The sequence below is a fragment of the Rhipicephalus microplus genome, chromosome 4 (assembly GCF_043290135.1).
Source record: "Rhipicephalus microplus isolate Deutch F79 chromosome 4, USDA_Rmic, whole genome shotgun sequence".
NCBI classification, from domain to species: Eukaryota; Metazoa; Arthropoda; class Arachnida; order Ixodida; family Ixodidae; genus Rhipicephalus; species Rhipicephalus microplus.
This window is the reverse complement of record NC_134703.1, coordinates 40440954-40463092: the sequence shown is the minus strand read 5'-3', so window position 1 is coordinate 40463092 and position 22139 is coordinate 40440954. Positions and strand designations below refer to the sequence as shown.

The 22139-nt window shown below is 44.5% G+C and overlaps 2 protein-coding genes across 2 annotated transcripts in view; both read left to right on the top strand.

Annotated features, from left to right (window-relative positions):
* The first annotated feature begins 4187 nt into the window (after nucleotides 1-4187).
* LOC142814343 (uncharacterized) lies at nucleotides 4188-5213 on the top strand. Its single transcript, XM_075893028.1, has one exon. It carries the CDS (start codon nucleotides 4188-4190, stop codon nucleotides 5211-5213), a length of 1026 nt encoding a protein of 341 aa, XP_075749143.1.
* A 5915-nt stretch (nucleotides 5214-11128) lies between these two features.
* Nucleotides 11129-22139, top strand: part of LOC142814238 (uncharacterized) — a 64018-nt gene continuing 53007 nt past the window's right edge. Inside the window, exons 1-6 of the mRNA XM_075892605.1 lie at nucleotides 11129-11230; nucleotides 14849-14944; nucleotides 17307-17354; nucleotides 18231-18299; nucleotides 19363-19452; nucleotides 20492-20548. Of these exons, the coding sequence (XP_075748720.1) occupies nucleotides 14856-14944; nucleotides 17307-17354; nucleotides 18231-18299; nucleotides 19363-19452; nucleotides 20492-20548 (353 nt within the window). The 5' untranslated portion in view covers nucleotides 11129-11230; nucleotides 14849-14855. The remainder of the gene's footprint in view (nucleotides 11231-14848; nucleotides 14945-17306; nucleotides 17355-18230; nucleotides 18300-19362; nucleotides 19453-20491; nucleotides 20549-22139) is intronic.

The window sequence follows — 22139 nt, the reverse complement described above, 5'->3', positions numbered from 1 at the left end:
ATGGGATATGGCACAACAGGAGCGTTGTCAACAATGATAAATATATTTATTTCCCAACAGTTTTGGGAGGGGTCCTCCCTTCATCAGGGGATGAGTTATACTAACATGAACTTCCAAACCTCGTTGCTGCCGCGTCCCTCTCGCCTTGGAAGATGTTTGCGAGAGTGAGAGAGAACTAAAAAGAAAAAGGAAAGGAAAAAAAGGGAAAAAAAGAGAAGAAAAAGACGAAAAGAATAAAAGGAAGAAAGAAAAAAAGAAAAAACAGAAAGTAAAAAAAGAGGAAGAACCACTGTCAACACTGAGAACAAAACCACATGTGTTGGCAGTGGTTCTTCCTCTTTCTTTACTTTCTTTTTTTTCCTTTTATTCTTTTCGTCTTTTTTCTTCTCTCTTTTTTTCCTTTCTTTCTTTCTTTTTTTAGTTCTCTCTCACTCTCGCAAACATCTTCCAAGGCGAGAGGGACGCAGCGGCAACGAAGTTTGGAAGTTCATGTTAGTATAACTCATCCCCTGATGAAGGGAGGACCCCTCCCGAAACTGTTAGGAAATAAATATATTTATCCTTGTTGACAACGCTCCCGATGTGCCATATCCCATACCTTCAAGAAGACTAACTGACCCATTGAATTATTACTCCCACTACATATACATACATATATACATATATATATATATATATATATATATATATATATATATATATATATATATAATGGGAGTAATAATTCAATGGGCCAGTTAGTCTTCGTGAAGGTATGAGATATGGCACAACGGGAGCGTTGTCAACAAGGATAAATATATTTATTTCCCAACAGTTTCGGGAGGGGTCCTCCCTTCATCAGGGGATAATCCCCTGATGAAGGGAGGACCCCTCCCGAAACTGTTGGGAAATAAATATATTTATCCTTGTTGACAACGCTCCCGTTGTGCCATATCTCATATATATATATATATATATATATATATATATATATATATATATATATATATATATATATATATATATACATATATATATATATATATATATATATATATATATTGTTATGGTTGAAATAAAGGATATGTGGATTTATTTACAGGGTGAAGATGAAGTTCGGCAGTCGCGGTAAAGATGGAGTAGTGCGACTGTCTTCACAACAAATCCGTGCAGGGCGGGGCCTCGCTGCGATGACGTAGCCACCGTTTCCTTTTTTTTCTCTCTGTCTCTCTCTCTTTCCGTTTGACGGCGCGGTACGCGGTCGACGCGGTCGCTGGATTCGCTCGCAGGATTTCAAGCTGGACGGTTGTGCCCTCGCGATCTCCGATGCCAGCGTAGCTCCCGCCGACTGGTTCGCCTCCGCTGTCTCCTGAGGCCGTGCAGCTCTTGCATTGTGGCGTCCCGCCCTTGGACTGCTTCGACCAGATCCCCACTTTCCTATCTCCTTCTTTTTTCCATCGCTTGCCTGTCTACTTCTCCGTCTATTTTCCTTCGATTCTTTTTGTCCCTCCTTCTCCCCACCCCTATAAGGCACTGCGCCGTGTCGCCTGAAGACAGACAGAAATTAGGTGCCTTTTTCTTCTTTCTTCTAACCACTACCACCACCACCTGTCGCTGTGGTGGTGTGGACTCCACATGAGCGAGAAGCGTGCACTGTCTTGTTAAGTGGCCGGAAAATCGGAACGCAACAATGAGCGAGCCTCCTGACCGACAGAAGGTGATCGAAAAGTACCTCCAAGGATTACGTCATGACGACGGCTACTCTCATGGCTACCTGAAGTCAGACGAAGAGCTAAAGCTTTTTGAGAGGTCCCTGGCTGCCGTCAACAAGAGGTATGCTGTGCGGACATCAAGAGACCTGAGCAAGTCGTCTAAATGTGAGGATGTCTTGATTGCTTCTTAATGTATTGATCTGCGTGTAGATCTTGCATTGAAGCACGCAGTAGTAATTTAAACCAGCTAGGGACACGGCAGGACAGGCTTCTTCTCAGTTGCGGTTATTGGTTTTCGCCTTTTTGAAGTTAGGGTTAGGTATCATTGTTTTCGTTACCAGTTCACAGTTCCCCTGGAACCGATTCATTTCGGTGTGAGTGAAGTATTGTTCGGATTACCGGGACATGACCCGATCTTCAGAGATTCTATAAACGTTATTGGAGCTGTAATTGGCACCTTGTCTGTGTCTGCGTGTTTCTTTTGGCCCCGTTGCTTAGCGCCCCAAATTATTCAGTTGTATCTGAACTGTATTTTTTCGGTTTTAGTCATGATTAGCACCGCGCTAGCAAGCTAATTGTGACACGGCCGTGCGTGCCATCCGTGGTCCTCCAGGAAGTGTGAATTAGACGTCTAGAGCAAGGCGGGCCTGATGTTGAACGCTGTATATGAGAAGCTGAAGGGTCAGGGTCGATATTTTTTGCCCAATTATATTAAAATCCCAAGGACCAACCAAACTGTAACGTGTTGTGCTGCTTGTAAGTTGTAACTTAAAAACCGCATAAAAAGTCTGGGTAATTATTAATAATAATAATGATAATTATATTTATTATTCTGATTGACGAAAGCCAGAATTTCTTGCCAGAGGCAGCGCACCTTAAAGTTTTTTTGCTGCCATTACACAAAAACTAAAACGGGATTTGATATTGCACTCTGCCATGCATAAAACTAGGTGCCTTCATTAAATCATCTTTATTGTTTATTTTCAGCCAATGTCGTCTTCTCCATGATGCACTGCGGATCTCGAATCTCTCTGGACAATGTGCCGTTCCGAGTTGTCAAGGAAACCGTCAAATTGTGCATATTTGGAACAATACTACAAGAAAACTTGGGAGAAAAAAAAGAACGGGTATGTTACATGGTGATGCACTTCCAAAAGTTTAATCTCATGCACATATCCAGCAGTCTTCCAGTTCAAAGATTGTGTGTAGGCAGTGTAAAGAAGATTTACTTTAGGTTACTACAAGTTTACACGAGAAATAAATATTGTTAACTTCATTTACAGAGTTCAAGTACCACTGACTGGCAGAAAGAGGTGTACGAGAAGAAGCGGGTGAACCTCCAAGGCGCAAAGAAGAAGGGGTGCGCAGCAACAATGAATTTGAAGTGGATATAGTTGTACCCAGATTTCCAGGTATGTAATGTGCAATGACAAGTAAAAAATAATTCCAGATTAATTCCTGGGGACCTTTATCATGTCATTTATGATTGTGCAATCCGACACAACACAGTTGGTTGAAGATCATTATGGTTTCAAGCAGCGCAACAAGATGAGGGCAAAATCAAGATGAGACAGAAGACAGCGCTCTATATTTCCACCATTGCCAGTATGTATACACGTGGGAAATAGCAAGATAAACAGAATGTGAAAGATAAAATGAGCACAACGCATACAGTCTTGGCATCTAAGCCAAGACTGTATGTGTTTTGTGCTTTGCGCTCTTATTTTGCTATTTTCCACATGTATACATACTGGCAATAGTGGAAATATACTTCCAGCTATTAGTTCAGCGCTGTCTTATGTCTCATCTTGACGTTGCCCTCATCTTGTCGCAATGTTTGAAACCATAAAATATGATCTGTGTACTTAACAGTGCCTGCTTTCTAGGTGGATGTGCCCCAGCCATGCGGCCAGACAAGAGAGGGTCGTCTGAAAGCCGACAAGGCCAAGGAGCTGCAGGAGGCACTTGACGCAGAGCAGCAGACTGTGGCCAAAGAGACGCGGGTATATGTTAGGATTGCCGACTGCAGTTCCCATCAAAACCATGGTTTCGAGGACATGGAAGCTTTCAGCCAAAACATGGACAAGAGCGTTGCTGAGCGAATTCAGATGTTGGCAAGAGAAGGCATTACTTCTGTATCAGATGTGAAAAAGTGCCTTCACTATTATGTGCACGGCGTACTTTTTGCGAACAAGGAGAAGCCTGGTAGCAGCGGCAGGGCCTTTTTCCCAACACATCGTGACACCAGCAACCAGATCCAAACTGTGCTTAAAAAAGACCGCTTCAGCACAACCGTTCAGCACAGTTGATCAAGAGAATGCTAGAATCCTAATTGAAAAGATCAGGGGTGAGCAACCCGAATCCTCCGTTGTCTATCGGCCGTATGCAGCACGCAGCTTCGTGGGTAGCAGCGACTCGGACAACGTGGAAGAGGGCGTTGCCAGCGAGTGTGAAGACACGTTGCTGTTTTGCTTCCAAACAAAATTCATGAGGAGCATGCTTAAAAAGTACGGAGGCTCAGTAGTTTTCCTGGACGCAACGCACAAGACGAGTGACTACGCCCTACCACTTTTCTTGCTTGTCATGAAAACACCGTCGGGATACACACCAGCTGGTGTGTTTATCATACAGTTCGAGACGGCCCACTGTATCGCTGAGGCTTTAGACGTTTTCAAGCAGTGGTGTGACAACTGGTCCCCACAATACTGGATGGTGGATTATAGCAAGGCAGAAATAAGTGCCATCAAGCAAGTGTTTCCAGAGAGTCAAATCTCCATCTGTGACTTGCATAGACTACAAGCATGGCAGAGGTGGCTGCGCAGAAAGGAAAACAACATATCCGATCCAGATGAGGCCCTGAGACTCATGAAACACGTAGCCAGTGCTTCAAATCAGCATGACTTTGACAAGGCGGTTGAAGTCCTTGTTGACTCTGAGTATTGGAAAAATGAAAGATTCCGCAGTTACTTCGAAGAAGTGTGGTTGTCGGTAAAGGAGCCGTGGGTCATGTCCTACAGGCTGGAGTTTGACATTGTGTTGACCACAAATAACGGCATTGACGCCAAAAACCGCGTGTTGAAGGCACAGTACGTGAAAAGTTCCAGCGGGAAACGGTCGTTAATATCCCTGATCATGACTGTCGTTCATGGCTACCTTCCCGACAAAGAAGCGAAATTCCATGAGGCAGCAAGGAGGCAGTCATCAGCGTACAGACAGTACAGTGAAAATGTTCCTGCATACCTGCACGACCGGCCTCATGGTTTCGTTAAGCATATGCTGAGACGGGTCGTTAACGCAGAGGAATACACCCCCACAGACATGGAAGAGCTCCCCGTTGAAGGTGTGTTTACGGTTAATTCTGAAAGAAGTGATGATGATCTGCACACTGTCGACTTCACCAAGCCATCGTGTACCTGCCCTGATTTCAGGAAGCACAAGTACCCATGCAAGCACTTTTGTGTTGTTTTTAAGTACAGCGACAGGTGGGGCTTTTCCTCTTTTCCGCAGAGTTACCTCAATTGACCGCAAATTACTCTTGGAAGCTGTCCAGAATCCGAAACAAGTTCCGAGATTCCCCTTGTCAATCAGCCCAGCCCTTCTGAAGTGTCTTCACAGGATCTTGGTACAGCAGCATCAGAGTCAGGCATTCCCTTTGTCAATGAGACCAGCTTTTGTGAAGTGCCTTTACAGCCTGGGGTTGCTATGCTTCCTGGGACAGCAGCCCCCTCAGTGTCGGAGCTACACAAAAGTGTAACCGAGGAATTGGAAAAGTGCAGTTCCCTCCTTTACCGCTGTCATGACGTTCAAACACTGGTGGAGGCTAGGGGCTTATTGCAAGCCACCTTCCGTAAGCTGGCTGAATCTGTGCCACAGAGTTCTGGCCTTCACATTCGGGGCTCACCGACAAAAGGATGCTCGTCTCTGAAGCCTCTTTTGAAAAGAAGACGCCTATAGTGTGCTGTCACTCTGCCATTGACTGGAGCTTTGACTGCTAGGAAAGGATCGGTGGAAACGGTAGAGATGGACCACTCGGTGATTTTTTTTTCATTATTTTTAAAAAAATTGCAATTGTTGCAAAACTCAATTTATTTTACCATTCATAACTTTGGCCTAAACACAGTGTTCGGACATCTTTGTGAATAATTTTTAGAATGTTTAGAGCTTTTAAGATTAATATGGTATGTTTTATACTAGACTTCATTATAGTCATGCAATTGTGACATTGGCAACGACTGTGTATGTGTATAAATGCAGCCGTAATTTTTTGTGTTGATGATACCCTCAATTCAGAGAGTGTGTGAAAGTATGTTTTTAGGCTTCTGCTTTCGATCTATGTGTATAAAACTGTTTGTAAAGTTGCATTCTTTCTGTACTTGCTACGGACGTGCTTGCTTTTATACTTTGCTTTTGACATTTTAATATAGTACCTGTTGTATGTGAAAGCATGTTAGTACATTTTTTTGGGGGGGTCATTTCAAGATGTATTCATAGCGTGCTTGTAATATCCATAGACTGTAAATAAACCAAATGTGAGAGAATGCGTAATGTGTACAAAAAGTTTACTGTGAAAATGTGAAGTATGGTTACCTACACAGCAGAGCAATTTCATCAAGACTGCTGCAACAGCTGTGACCGGTTGATGTAGAGGCTGGGCAAACAAACTGGCCTTTTTTTTTAAGGCAACTATGGGAACTACCCCCTCAGTGAAACGCTTTAGGTATACATATTGATACTGCAAAGGAAAGTTTGACATCCACCTAAATGTGGATGTCAAACTTTCCTTTGCAGAATCTTACTCCACCTTGGGGGTTTCCCCTAAATCTGGTCCATATTGATACTACTGACTTGGGCGAGCTGCTTAATTATTCAATCTGAAAACTTTTTAAATGGCACCATATGGGAATGGGGATATAAAAAGGGGTTGCATAAGAAACACAAATGCACAAGAAAATATTACCGGAAGGTGATCGTCTCAACTTAGCATTTATCAGCTAGTATTTTTGAACTAAAGTCTTTCACATGTACATTTAGTATCGTGAAACTAGAAATAGTCAACGTAGAGCTGCCTAGTTTTTGCCCGTCATGTATCCAAAACATGCAACCCAATGTATGGTGCATACTACATAGCCTTTCTATGCAAAGGAGAGAAGCCTCATGAACCCTCTTCTTTGTGCCTTGGAGGTTTGTTCACTTTTTCCGTACACTCCTTCGGCCAATCAGTGGTACTTGCATGCTGTAAATGAAATAAAGAATATTTATTTCTGGTGTTTTTGCATGTTAACAGACACACAGGTCGGCTTTGATAAGTGCATAAAAAAACAAGCCCATGTTTTTATAGTTCACACCAAGGATGGAGCCATGATTTTCTTTCGCTCGCAACTACTGATGGGGGGAAGGCATGGCCTTCAGGTTTTTATGCCCTCAGGTTTTTATGCCTGCGGTACACCACGTGAGGAGGCTCCACGAAAATTGAAGTTAGTCGTTTGTTTTGCCTGATTATGTTGAAATGGCCGGAAAAGATGGTGTTGATTCGTGGCACTTAAGAATAAGTTAGTACAAGGTTCGTTTGGGAAGTCGTTTTAGATGCTCTGTTTGGCCCCTTAATTACATCATTCTGGTTCACGTTGCGAGCACGTAGTATGACATTGTCAATACTGTCATTGGGATAATTTTGTTTCAATAAAGAACGCTTTAAGCGTTCTGCATGTCTGTCAAATTCCTGCATATCGGTGCATATTCTTCAGTACCGTTATGCCTAAGAATATGGAATTCCCGTTTTGCAATGCTTTGGATGGCTGCTGTTGAAATGTAGGTACATTTGACAGTCTGCATGTTGGCTTTTTGTAAAGGTTTCTTGACAAGTGGTCATTTTTTTTACCGTGACAGTGACGTCCAAGAAGTTAATGCTAGTTTTGGAAATTTTGTGCATGAATTTAATTGACGGGTGGAACTTGTTAAAATCCTCTATGAAGCGGAAAATCCTTCCTTCATCGTGGTTCCATATCATAAAAATATCGTCTAAGTATCTTCTGTTGTAGAAGGGTTTCAAGGTGTGTCCCTCAATGAATTGGACTTCAAATGAAGCCATGAAGGTGCTCGCAAAGTTTGGGGCCATTTTTGTGCCCATTGCAGTGCCACTAACCTGAATGAAGTGCTTGCCATAGAACTCAAAATGGTTATAATTTAATACAAGTTCAAGAAGTGCAAACAGTACCTCGCCACTTACACCAGTTGATGAGTCAGAATTTACATATTGTTATGCCGGGAGCGACATTCCAGGGCTGCTTAAAATTACAATGGTGGTGAGTCTGCTGGGCCCCCCCACCTGAAAACCCTTTTCACCTGACTACCAGGAGGGACCTTTGCAGCCTGTGCTTCCACCTCCTCCTTTGGGTGGTGCACCGAACAATGGGCCTCGCATCTGGACTTATGCCAAGAGCACGCTTTCTACATTCCGTTAAAACTAAAAGCGTATAAAGCCCTCGTGCGACCAAAATTGGAGTATGCCGACATTATTTGGAGCCCTTGGCAACAATATTTGATTAAGAAAATAGAAAGGGTCCAAAATTTAGCTCTGCGCTTTATATATTCCGCTTACTCCCGACAACATAGTGTAACTAATCTACGTAATAGGGCAAGCCTACAAATACTAGAACAGCGCAGGATAATATCCAGATTAAAATTCGTCTACCAACTTGATCACGGGGACTTTAAATTATCACGGGAACGATACCTTCAGCAGCCTTCTAAACTTTCAGCTAGGACAAATCACAACAAAACGTTTAGGCAGCCACCTAGCCACATTAATGCCCACAAGTTCGCTCTCTTTCCTCGCGCAATTTTTCATTGGAACGCATTACCTGCGGAAGTAGTGAATGCTGCCTCGACGGCTTCATTCACTCAACAGATAGAAAAGATTAATTTCACCATATAAGTGATGTATGCAGAAAATAGTGTCATTTGAGTGCAAATCATCCGGCTACAAATGTTGAAAATATTCTTAGTTGAGCGCAGTTCTGTTGAACAGCGAGAAAATATATTTGACTTTTCTGTACTTGATAGTTATGTATTCTTTCATTTATGCCCTGTACTCCAGTGTATTACTAGTTATTGCTTGAATGTATTGTTTGTATCCCACTCCTGCATGGGCCCGGGTAGGGCCTGCAGTATCTGTAAATAAAAAAAAATTCCTAGGCCAGCGACCACGCCTTGGTGCATTGTGTTCGGGTCTTGCAAGGAGCTAGCTGAGCCAGCGGTGCCCTATTGCTCTTCCCTGTGCCACCGGGTGTGCATGTCCTTGCACTTTTCTAGAAACTGGTTTGGCGCACTAGTCTGCAGAGGGTCGGAGTGGAGGAGGACAATCCTAAAGGAGGGACATGAACAGACTTGTCTTCCCTCGCAGTGAATCCTGGGAAGGCAGTGTATAAAAACGCGAGCGCAAAGACGCTCGGGGGTGCTTCATCTGTTCCATGCTGTTCTACGCTACTCTCAACATGTAAATATTCTACATAAACGTTTTCTTCCCATCTACACTGGCTCCTCGACTCGTCTTCTTCGGCACTCGGGTGGCTACAGCCGGGACCACGCTACCCAAGGTCGCCACAGTCACGGACGTGGCGTCATGTCCCGACACCTCCTTCCTAACAATATTAAGAAACCATAGCCGTTATTTCGTCATGGTGGGGCATGTTGGTGTACAGTGAGCAGACCTCCTCACTGCACACGTCTGCTCACTATGTATATAATAACTCTGCCTTATATATATATATATATACATATATATATATATATATATATATATATATATATATATATATATATATATATATATATATATATATATATATATATATAACGCCTGACGAGAGACATAGAGTGAACTCAATGAACGGCGGCGAGGCGCTCGCCATGTGACGTACGCACTTGCTCGTGTTTCACAATGATGGTGTTGCTATACGTTTTTTTTTTAGTTTTAGTGCTCTCTCTCTCTCTTTTTTTTTACAATTGTTCGGTTTGTTACACTGTCTGTAGTCGTAAGCTTGGCCGAAAACAGCTGTCGATGTAAAAAAAAGCGATTGATATGTGGGGTTTAACGTCCCAAAACCACCATATGATTATGAGAGACGCCGTAGTAGAGGGCTCCGGAAATTTCGACCACCTGGGGTTATTTAACGTGATCCCAAATCTGAGCACACGGGCCTACAACATTTTCGCCTCCATTGGAAATGCAGCCGCCGCAGCCGGGATTCAAACCCGCGACCTGCGGGTGAGCAGCCGAGTACCTTACCACTAGACCACCGCGACGGAGTGATGTAAAAGAAGTATTAAATGCAAATGTATGCGGGAAGGGTGTGGGCCATTGCTTTAGAGACGTTGCTCTGCGGCTGTAGCATTTGTTAATTGCCTTTGCTTGACTTCGCAGCTATTTAGAGCGTTTTTCCACTTGTCGATCACGCGCAGGTTGCGTTTGATCGTATCTGACCATACTCAAATATTTATTTTCGATCGCTTGTACGGCGTTTCTTGCGCAACGTGGACCGAACAGTTTTTATGACACCTTCGCAAGTACCTGGCACATGCTTAATACACTGTGACTAATATGCAGATCTGCAGCTGATCACCGCTCTGAAAACCAGCCAGGAGGCAACTACTTGTCAAGAGTTTCAGTTTCACAAAAATGAAACCGAAACTGTCCACGCGCTTGCTGCGACATCTAGAGAGTTATGGCACACCTAGCGAAGGCGAGGGCGAACCGGTGAAGTGACAGCTTGGCTTAACGCTGAACCGGCTGGCGTTCTGTGGCTGAAAGGTAGTGTATAGGTGTTCTGTGGCTGAACTGGCTTAACTCTACAGAAGGCAACAGAAGGTGTGTGAACACTTTAAACTATAGTTCCTTACCATGGCACAGTGTGCCTTTGCTAGTCGCTGACATATTGAAATAAAACGGCGTCGGCAAAGAAGAAGGAGAAGCGTTTCGAGCATCCTTCGGTGCTTACGATCTGGGCTCTGCCACGAGAACGTTTCCTACGCAGTTTGCAAGTACCTTAATGAAAGTAAAAGAATTAAGCTTTTAATTGCGTGATTATTATTCGTGCAAAAAAATTCCAACGAACACAAGAGCATTGTTTAACCATGTTGATTCTTATTCAAGGTAATGAATATTTGTCTTATCTGAACGAGTAACAAGCAACTATTGCACTACTTTCATTCTGCCTAGGGTGTCTTTTCTTTCTTTTTTCTGGTGGGTGGTTTCGATATTAAAAAAATCTTAATTAAGTCATCGATTCTTGGCCGATCCCCCTGAGTAGGTACGAGCCATGTCTGTGGAATCATCATCATCATCATCACGCGTATCACGGCTTGCCGCTTTGCGTCGTCTGATTGGCCGGTGGTTGCAAGTGAAGATAGCACGTGGATCGTGAGCGCGAGTGCCTGCATGAGCCTCGTTCGGCATTCGCAACTGGAACGTCTACGCGGCTGTCTTACGCAATCGTCCAGAAGCTTGCAGTACTGTTCCATCGGAGCCCGACCGAGTTCAGGTGAGCTCTTCCTTATTTTTGTTGGGTAATCGTGGAGTGCGGTTGTTGTTCTTCTCTTTGGCGCTTCGCGCCAACCCGCGTGTTCGGGCTGGTCGGAGTCCACGCCGGCCGCGTACGTCTCCGTCGGCCGTCTCCTTCTTCTGGTTCGTCGGGACCAGCCAGCCCCAACACAACAATGGCGACGAGGACGTGTAAGAACCCATTTGTCTTTTTCTTGCTTCTAACGGACCTACCTGCTAACCCTAGACGCTCTTTGTTCCCAGCAAGGTGGCTACTGCGTGCTGCGTTGCTTCATTCCTTCTTCATTCAGCTACGCCGCCTTTGTCGTCTTCTTCAACAGTGTACTGGCGTCATTTCCTTCTCGTCTGCACCTCTCCATTCTTCTTGCTTGAAATGGCGTCTCCTATTCCACCTCCCCTATTTCTTCATTCGCACGGAGTCCCGCCACTTCCGTGGGCGGACTAGATATTGGTATTTCAGGCTTACGCAGACGCGGCCGGGGAGGACGCCAGCAAGCCCGAGCGTCGCAAGGCCCTGCTGCTCAACGCGTTGGGCCCTGCCGGGTTAAAGCTCTTCTATACTTTGGACGCCACCAACGCGTCGCCGACGCCAGCGTCGGGCGATGCCTTCAAGAATGCTGTTGCTCTTTTCGATGAGCATTTTAAAGAAGTCTCGTGCGATTATCTCGCACGCGTGAAATTCCAAGAAAGGCGACAATTGCCTGGTGAGCCAGTCACCGAGTTCATTACTTCTCTTCGAACGCTCGCCGCGTCGTGCAGCCTCGGCGCCCTCGCGGACGATATTATCCGCCACCAGCTTTTCACCGGGGTAGCCTCGCAAAATATCCGCTGCCGCATGCTTCAAAAGGGCTCCTCGATATTATCCGAAGCCCTCTCGATTGCGCGAGAGGACGAGCTTATTCGCTTACAGTTGGAGCAATTCGCTCCGCATTCAGTGCAGCAACTTTCTGCTGCGGGGGGCCAAGGCGGCGGCTCTTTGTATCACGGGACGCGTCAACATGGCGGCCCTTCATCTTCGTCTCGGCGCAGCGGCCAACATGGACGCCCGCCTGCACAGTCCTTCCGTGGCGGCCAACATGGTGGCCTCTCTGCGTCGCGGGGGCGAGGAAGCCGGCAATATGGCGACCCCATTCCGCCAAATTCTGGTTTTCAGGAACAGCACCGAGCTCCTAACTCGCGTTCGCAATTTTCTTCTCCAAGCGCAACCGCGCATTGCTTTCGTTGCTGATAGGCTCAGCATTTAGCCAATTTTGCGCAGTGTCCCGCGAGAAACCGCACTTGTCTTGCGTGCGGAAAAATCGGACATTTTCAGTCCGTATGCAATTCCCGTCCAGCAAATTTTCCTGAACCAGTTTCTTCGTCCGCTCCTTCGAGCACTGCACAGACCAATACGGTCACTGTTTTAAATGTGAATGGCCTCCACACTACGTCCGAGCCCAGCATCGTAGCTTCAGTGGGCCATGTGCCCTTGTCATTTCTCGTGGACACTGGTGCCTCGGTCTCTTTAATCAGTGCCGCTGACTTTCATACTCATTTTTCCAACATTCGGCTTTTGCCTTCACACGTCGTTCTACAAACATATTCCAAGGAAACGATTGATAATTTAGGTCGTTTTACAGCTCAGGTCTCCTATCGCAGTCGCACTGCTTCCATTACTTTTTATGTAACTGCCAATGGCAGCTCGCTTTTGGGACGTGATGCCACCAGGGCTTTGTCCATCAACATCGTCGGTGCGTCTATGACGTGTGCTCAAGTCGACGTCGACGAAGAAGAAGACGGCCGACGGAGACGTACGCGGCCGGCAGGGACTCCGACAAGCCCGAACTCGCGGGTTGGCGCGAAGCGCCGAAGAGAAGAACAACAACCGCACTCCACGGTTACCCAACACACACTCCTTTTATTTTACAGTCGCCTTGAAATCCTAGATTAAGGTCCCTAGATGAAACAAGTTTCCAAGGTAGCGACATCTTTCCCTTTCCTCTGCGCCTATGTTCCTGAAGCGCCCCCTAGAAGGTTTAAAACTTTCATCCAAAAGCGAATGTTTTGGTTCCGTTGCTACGGTAGATAGATGTAAATGAAACAAAATGGAACGAAATAAGACGTAGAATAAACAGTTACCTTTATGAACATAAACGGCACAACACAAGAGCAAGCGGGATGCGTGTTACTCAACCGGCAACGTTGTGCAGTTCTTTACACCACTAGCCATGGCGTCTCGCGTAGTACATTTTAGTTCCACGGCCGCGGTATTTCGTCCAGTTCTAACTAGTCCACTTCTCCGATTGTGTTTTGTTCGTGCTGTGACACAGTGAACGTGCTTCTTGCTGGATCATGTAAGTGGCCACAGGGCGTGACGTTGTGACGATTGATTACAATCGGCTTGTGCACACGCAAAAAAAAAAAAAAAAAACTACGACCAGACTGGTACGAACACTCGTCCAGCAGCACTGCGATGACGTTTTTTTTTTAATGTGCCCATTTGGACAATCGTGATGCCAAGTGATTCTGATGCGGTGCTGGGAACTTCCTGAAAAGTGAGAGTTCTACTGGTGAGGTGTCTCGAAGCAGCGCGTTTCGGCTCAAGCGGGAACTGGTCAAGAGTGAAATGTTTCTGAAGGTGCGTTGATTACAACCTACAGCTGCTCTGTGTACGTGCATACCCACATGTATTTGTATCAACTGGAATGCACTAGACACGCATTAGACGCGCGCCTGGCGTTTCAATAAAAACCGACAAGTGAACTCGCTTCGCAGATCCGCGTCGACATACGTTGACGGAGTTGCACGAAAGCATTCGCGTGAAATGGTTCATAGTTGCACTTCATGGCGCGCTTCATCTCGGAAAGCACGAGGTAAGTTGAAGAGAGCGAAACCATTTTCTGTTGTTTACGGCAACGCAGCATTGCTGAAAAACGCAGATGTTGCATTGAACGAGCATGGCGGAACAATCTTGGTTGACTTAGCGCACACCGAAACGCTCCTCCTCTTCAGTTCTGGCTACGATTTTGTCTTTGGTCACGGCGAGAATCCGGCTGGAGCCATATGCGCATGCGTACTCGTTTTGAACCTTTTGCATAATAATAAATAACACCACCAGCCATTTGCAAGATCACGTGCAAGTAATGCACCAATTACAGACGCGGATGGCAGAGAAAAAGAGGAGTAATCAAGAGAGTGAGGAGGACGGCTCGAGAATAATGAGTGACGCTACCTTGGAAACTTGTTTCATCTAGGGACCTTATCCTAGATGCTAGAGCGGCGCCTCCTGGCATCCTCACATGTCATTCCGAAACCGAAACCGAAAACCCAGAACACAATAATCTCATTTACGGCTTACAGTTATTCGCCTAGGGAAGCGGTTCACCCTTCCGAGACGCAATGAGGCGAGACTCGCATAGGCGGCGTATTCAAAAACTAAAGAAACGTGTCTTGGCTGTACTGCCAGAAACGGGAGTGCCCTGGACGTGGCCCTTTTATTGAATACTGCTATTTACTCATTAAGAACATCTTATAGCTGTCGCGTAACTTCTTCAGAGGTGCAGTTTAGTGTTTTCACCGTATTGTTCCGTAATGCCGTGTTTTTTAATGGCGAATGCAGGACGGAGATGTTCGCCACGAAACGTGATCGAAGAAAAAAACACAAGGCCACGTTTTCGTTTGGATCGTCAAGCGGTGCTTCTGCTAACTTGCCTTCGTAAGTGTAGCCCTTGAAGGACGTTTCGCATTTTCTTTCAACCCCGGCAAGGTTCCTTTTGGCGTTGCATAAATGGTTGCCACACCTAGGAGGGGGGGGGGGGTGAGGATCAGTGTTGCCAGACTGCCGCTAAAATTTACTGCAAAGTTTTTTTTTTGTAGTTGTGGCTTTTCCGTGAGAATTCGGTGCCATCCGCGGTCCATTTCGCGAACGAACGACGCTGGCCGTTTTAATTAACGGAACGAACCGCGCCTAGCAGTAGTCGAGCGTGGCGCTGCTGCACAATTAAGAGGCCAATTTAATTAACGGAATGAACCGCGCCTAGCAGAAGTCGAGGCGCGTTCTCTTGCTGTGTGCGCAGCTGTGCGATTAGGATATCGCGTCTCAGTATTAGGGATGACGGGGAAAACTGAATAGAGTCGCAGGAGGTAATGCGCTGCCCCCACCTCCCCCCTTACTTTTTTTTTCTCTCAGCTGATCGTGTCGCGTCGACCACGCGCTACGACGGGGGACGCTACGCTTCCCCTAGCTGTGTCAGCACAAGATATATCGTTCGGACTCGTATATACATGTGTTAATAAGCGTTACAAGGCTGGTTAATCGGGGTACTAATTGCACGGATCATTCCGGTTCATTCCGTTAATTAAAACGAATTCTGTAGTGCACGGTTCATTCCGTTAATTAAAACGTAATTAAAACGGCCTCTTAATTGCACGACAGCACCACGCTCGACTTCTGCTAGGCTCGGTTCATTCCGTTAATTAAAACGGCCAGCGTCGCTCATGCACTCGCGAAATGCACTGCGGAATGGCACCAAACTCTAACAAAAAGCCACTACTACAAGAAAAAATTTTTAGCCAAATTTAGCGGCAGTTTGACAACAACCACTTCAAAGTCTGGCAACTGACATGCAACGCCCTAGGAGGATATATATGAACCTTGCCACAACTCTCCGTGCCTCATCCCACGGAAGAAAGGTAAGGAGAGGGCATGCCCGTGCCTCAACCCCTTTCGTATTGTGCCGTCGCAACAATACGCTTATTTACACCGCCATATTCGACATGCAATGTTACCGCTTGTCAGTACCGTTTCGTTCCTTTATATCTTTGATAAGTCACCCGATGCAGATAGTAGGCGTAGTTTAGGTTTGTTTCACGCCCCCCTCTCGCGGGACCGAATTCCAGCCGCGGTGACCGCATTTTCGGTGGATGACAAAATGCTTGAGGCCCGTGTGCTTTTAGGTGCACGTCAAAAGAACCCCAGGTGGTCGAAGTCCGGAACCCTTCACTACGACGTCCATCATGATAGTATCGTGTTTCTGGACGTAAAATTCTAACAATTATTAGTTTCAACATTTAATAGGTTAACCGAACTGTGTTGCTATATCGAGTGCCCCAGTGCTTCGGTTGAATTACGCCAGACAAATGCCAGGGGCGGTGTTGGCGAGGGAAATGGCTTCGCGCCTGCCCCCCCTCTCCAACTTTCCTGCCCTTCTAAGAGCGAGCACGTTCGAAACACGCTCATAAGTTCCGCGCTTCTCTGCACCTCTGAAAGGAATCGCTTGTTTTTCGTTCTACGCCGTCTCTTTCACATAAATCTGCACAAAATGGGGAAAATCATGTATGCACATGTTGTAATTATTTCTACATGTTGACATTCTCATTATTTTTGGACAAAGAGGAATTTTAAAAGCTCTTTGGAACTGTCAATCAAGCGAAGGAAAGTGTAGGTGTTGTTAGTGGTAGTAATGACATGCATGAAAGGAAGAATTAGTGGACAGAAGAAAAATTTCGTGCTGGCAGGGATAAACCTGCAACTTTTGAATGCTGCGTCTAATGCTCTGCCAATTGAGCTACAGCGGTGGTTGTCCTCTCATACATTTTATTGAGTTTATCTGAATTAAAATGCTGGAGTGTTGGCCCCGCGGCGGTTGTCTAATGGTTAAGCACTCGGCTGCTGACCCGCAGGTCGTGGGATCGAATCCCGGCTGCGGCGGCTGCATTTCCGATGGAGGCACAAATGTTGTTGGCCCCTGTGCTCAGATTTGGGTGCACGTTAAAGAACCCCAGGTGGTCGAAATTTCCGGATACCTCCACTACGGCGTCTCTCATAATCGTGGTGCTTTCGGGACGTTAAACCCCACATACCAATCAACTACGTCTGCGACTACTACAGGCTAGAACATGCTGCACAAGCTTCTGCGGCGTGGTGGGTACATAACGCTCAGAGTATGTGGCAAGTTTTCAAACTACAGGCTTTGCCTTTTGACTTGCTTTCCTACCTTGTTCAGCATGTCTTGCCACTCTGCAATAAGACCCTTGCTTTGCATTGTTTGAAGATTTGCTTTGCTTTTGCTTTGCAGCAACATGGAGGCAAACCTACCAGAACTCTTTGCAATACTTAGGATGAAGTGAGTATAAAAAGCGTAGTATTTTAAGAAAGCATGTACATAGCACTAGCACTGATGATGTCGTGAATTAACTGCCGAGAAATTGTACTTCACTAAATTCATTAGCTTGCAGAGATTGCTTTGCAGGCTGCTAGCCTAGTTAGGAGCCTTAAAATAGCACCTAATGTAACATTCTGTGGACATGGTTATCATTGCTGAGGTAGGTTGAGCTGCCTCAGAGATATGGTATATTTTGTATATCTGAGGTCATGCTTAGCTGTGTTTGTAGATGCCCTTCTGATTTGTCACTTGTGGAGAGTGATTGTGTTTTTTTTTTCTCCCTTAGTGTTGGTATGAAAAGTCCTTGTGCCGACATTGCTCACCTCTCCTTCGAATGTAAAATTTTGCATCACTTCCACGTTGCCTGTGCTATCTTCCATCCGCTGCGGTTTTATTATCTGTACATTTTCAAGGCCTTTGCTAACGTGAACGGTGGAGGCTTGAAAACAAGACACGTGCGACATCTTGGTGTTGCTCATAGTTTGACAAGTTTCCCTCGATTAAAGAAAAAAAAAACTTTTTTTTTAAAGACTGCTTATGAATTGTTCAAAATATTGCAAGGATTGGTTGATACATAGCCGCATTTTGATTGGCCCACCTTAGTATTCGACAATAGTATGACAGATTGAGGTAACATTTGCACTGTTTCAGCGCATACCAAAGAAGTTCTCGACAAACTAAGACATAAACTGGCCTAGCACACCAGGTCTTTTGGCCAACTGGGTGTTTTGTGCAAGTGGACGTGTCCTCATGTGCTTTTGTGTTGAATCATATGTATCCTTTTCATGGCATCTTCAAGAGATCTTTTTTTGTTAATGAAAACTTGCCATTGTGCAGACAACAAGCTCTTAGTGACACTGAGGCCAACGGCTGCATGACTGGGTGGTCTGCTCACAAGCACTCACTGTGAGTATCTCGGTGTGAAATTTAGTTTGGCTGCCAGGTCATAACTGCATCACACTACGTCTTTGTGATATGTTTACACATGAATTTTGGTTTCTAGCACATGAGGGAAAGTTGGTACCCTTACAAAATGTTGATGCTATAAATGTACAAATGTATAAATGTACAAATGTATAAATGTAAATGGAAAAAATTGTGGAAAAAATGAATTACGGCAAAATATGTTGTTGACAATGTGGTGTATGTATTAGTGTCGCGCGGAACGGAATAAGTTGGCCAAACAATATACGCCTACAGGAACACTGATAGAATGGGCAGAGCGGCAACTCTAAATATTTGAGCGCGAATTGTAAGGGGTTTGGTTGCCTGCCTGCCTACAATTGGAGGTAATTTAGACAAGCGATAATTGGCTCACCAGAAATCGTAGAGGTGGCGCACATTGCTTGCTTCAGAGAAATATGCATTGGCGTGCTTTCTATTGCATGCTTCAGAGAAACGTGCATCGGCGTGCTTTCCATTGCTTGCATGAAAAAGAAGTATCTTTTCCAGGGGTATGCTCTCGCGAGATAGTCCTTTCTTTTGTTTTAATTTTGTAACTTGTAAGTGATCATGCACAGTTGTAGATGTGTGTTGTTAAGAGCTGTGCAATCTTTCGCTACATATGTATCGTTTTCTGAATAACAATCGGTAGTAAAGTTGGCGCTTGTGCATGTCAGCACTCTTTTCGTGCATTTAAGTCTTTTCCCACGCTGTGGAAATTTTTGTTTACGAATCACGGGAACTTGAATGGGCTGCACTGGCCTTATAGTTGGGCTCATGCTTGCCATAAACAGGTCAATGCGTAACCTAAGCAGTGTGCCGGATGTATCGATAGAGAAAAATATCACGAACTTCGCGAAAATGTTAAATTACGACAGTCTAAGATTGCTGCCCGTCATGTGCTAAATGCAGTTGTCCTCTGCCATGCTTTGATACAATAGTTGCATATAGATCGAGGGATGATCAGCAGCATCGAAGTGGCGTTTCAAAGGTAGACCAGTGGTTTCATTTGGGTGGTTATCCGCAGAAAGGGCGAGCTTCCGATGTTACCTGCAAGGATGCCTAGTATGCCCTACAGTGATTGTTCATCGCCGGACAGCACCTCAGTTTTGGACAGGTGAGCCACTTGTTAGTTTCTTGCTCGGCTGTTCTCAAACTTGTGCTGCCCTACAGGTAATTGCAACCTCCTTTATGGATGTTCATACCGAACACTTGTTAAATAGCCGCAATAGCAGTGTCCTAAGTTGAGTTTACTTGGCAATAAAAATGTTGCCCTTTTTTTTTTTGCAAGCTGTGTGCAAATGAACAGGTGCCATTAGATTTACGTTATTGCTGTGCAGTGCCCTTGTGTTTGGTATGAAGTCTGCTATAGGCACCATTTCGTTCAAGCATACATGTGCGAATGCTGTATTCAAGCCACAAAACCTGTCTAGAGCATATTTGAGGATAATAAAATATCTTGACTATAGGTCAGCCATCAATTTAAAGTTGATAGGTTAAATACTAGACTATTTGTGGAAACAAAACTTATTGTGTTAAGGAAGCATTTTTTTTTCTGCAAGCATTGTGCATTTGCAAAGGGTTTTTGCTGTCGTGATCATCCCCAGGAGTCGTATTTGGTCATGGGACGGTCATTGTGCATAAAATCAAATAACTGAGATTTTGAAGCACACGTGATCATTACCATTTACTATTGGCCTAGTTAAGCTATTGAACAATTATTGAATTTATGAAAAAATTTCGCTGTAATACTTCTATTTGGCTTTCCTTTACCCTGGTCGCATCAGCCATGCGAATATACCAGCATAGAAAAAACGTGTCGTTAGATTACTGTGACTGCAGTAGCACAACTTTCAATTACTTGAGAATAAAAACATTGTTTCTTTGGTAACATGTTTGCGAATTGGCAGGTTGTGTTAGATTTAGGCTGTTTTGTAAATGCGTTGTATTTCCTGTTCCTTTTATACACACATACTTTTGCCTAAGTATAACAAGCAATAGCTGACAAGTAATGTGTAATTATGACAGCAGCAAAAGAACACTCTTTTCCCCTCTTGCTAACAATTATTACAAATGTGTGTGTTTGAACATTCCTGTGTGTTGGGTAATTAGTTAAGAATTTTCACAAGGTGGGTCCTGGATTCTTCGAATTGTAGGAAGGATTATGAACTGAACATCCTAGGAGATCGCAAGAACGGAACCACTTCTATTTGGTGAGTACACACTTATGTCGCAGTTAACTTAATGCAAGTTGAATAGATTGTTGTTGCACCATACAAGCCTATTCGCTGAGAAAATTGATGTTTTTAGGTGAACCAGTAGGGCTGTAGGATCTTTCCTGCTTTGCAATAGTAGTGATGCTTTTTTTCTTCTTTGCCTGGTGTGATGCATAGTTTCCTTAATATACACTAGAGGGAACTCTGGCGCTGGTGTCTATGGGAGTTGCAATGCACGGCGCTTCAGCGAGCATGGGTATGATGATTAGTGCAGGGATTTGTCTAATCTTTGTACTTCTGGCTCTGTGTATGCGACTTCCAGCTGTTTTCTTACGGAACAAAAAACTGGCAAATGTTCAGCAGTTGCCCTTCACCACGTTATTCCTTTAGGCTTACCATTTCAAATCGGCTCATGAATTTCAAAAGGTTTCGTTCTTCACTTCGAAGCACAACCGGTACACTGCAATAAACGAAGCCACAAGTGCGATTGCCACACGCAGGTATGAAGACTAAACAAATCCGTGTACTACCCATCATTTTCATGGTTGCTGAACGATCGCAGCACCGGTGTTCCCCCTAATTAATTTTAAGAAACTTCATGATTTGATGAGAGAGACGACAGTTTTCTGAGCACTAGGCCACAGTTAATTTCAGTTGAATCAGCATCATTTTTTTCATGCATAAGGGAAAACATATAAACCAAAGCTAAGGTACACATCGATCTGCAGCTCTATGCCGCAACGTTACGATGTTGCTCTAGAATTCAACCTAGAAATTTGCGCTAGTTATTTGCAACTGTAACTTGTAATATTGCACAACGAAGAGACAAGGAAGCATAACGGAAAATGAAAACTGGACATGGGAATCTTTTATTTTTTTTCGAGTCTCTGCCTTGCGAGATTGTCGCTTCAGGCTCGTTAAGATGTACAAGTTCACTAACTCGTTTCTTGGGGAAGCTCATTTTATAAGTGCAGCTTTTCACCTAATTTATTGTACATGATTGGTTTAATTGTGAAGTCACAGTAAATGGCATTTTAAAGTTTTCTCTTTTGCTTGCGATTCATGCACTGAAGCCCTGTTAAACCGATAGTTTCTATTTGTGCACAGCCAAACAAAATAATGGTCAGAGCAGGGATTTTGAAATATAGGTGTAGTGTAAAAATATTTGATAGTTTATACTATTGTTGCTTGTCCTCCGTATATTTTCAATAAATATGGCGCATTGATAATCCTTTAGAGGAGTGCAGTCCTTAATGGAAGCCCAGCAGAAATGAAATGAACGAAACTAAACATATTAGCCAAGCGTGGCTATTTCAAAGCAGGAGTAAGTCCGGGAGCATAGATTTCATACTCACTGCTACTCTGATCTTTTCAAATTTGGCAGAAATCTCTCATTTTTGTCAACTATGTCGTTTTCATGTAACAATTGGCATAGTTACTTGACCAATTTTTGAGAAAGTGAACTTGCATTTGTTCTTTTTTTAATATGCTGCCAAGAGTGTGCTTGCCTATGTGGCAACTCCCCCTCATTGTAGTTTTCTGTAGCTGCCCTCAACTGGTGGTACAAATTTGAGCTAATGCATTGTTT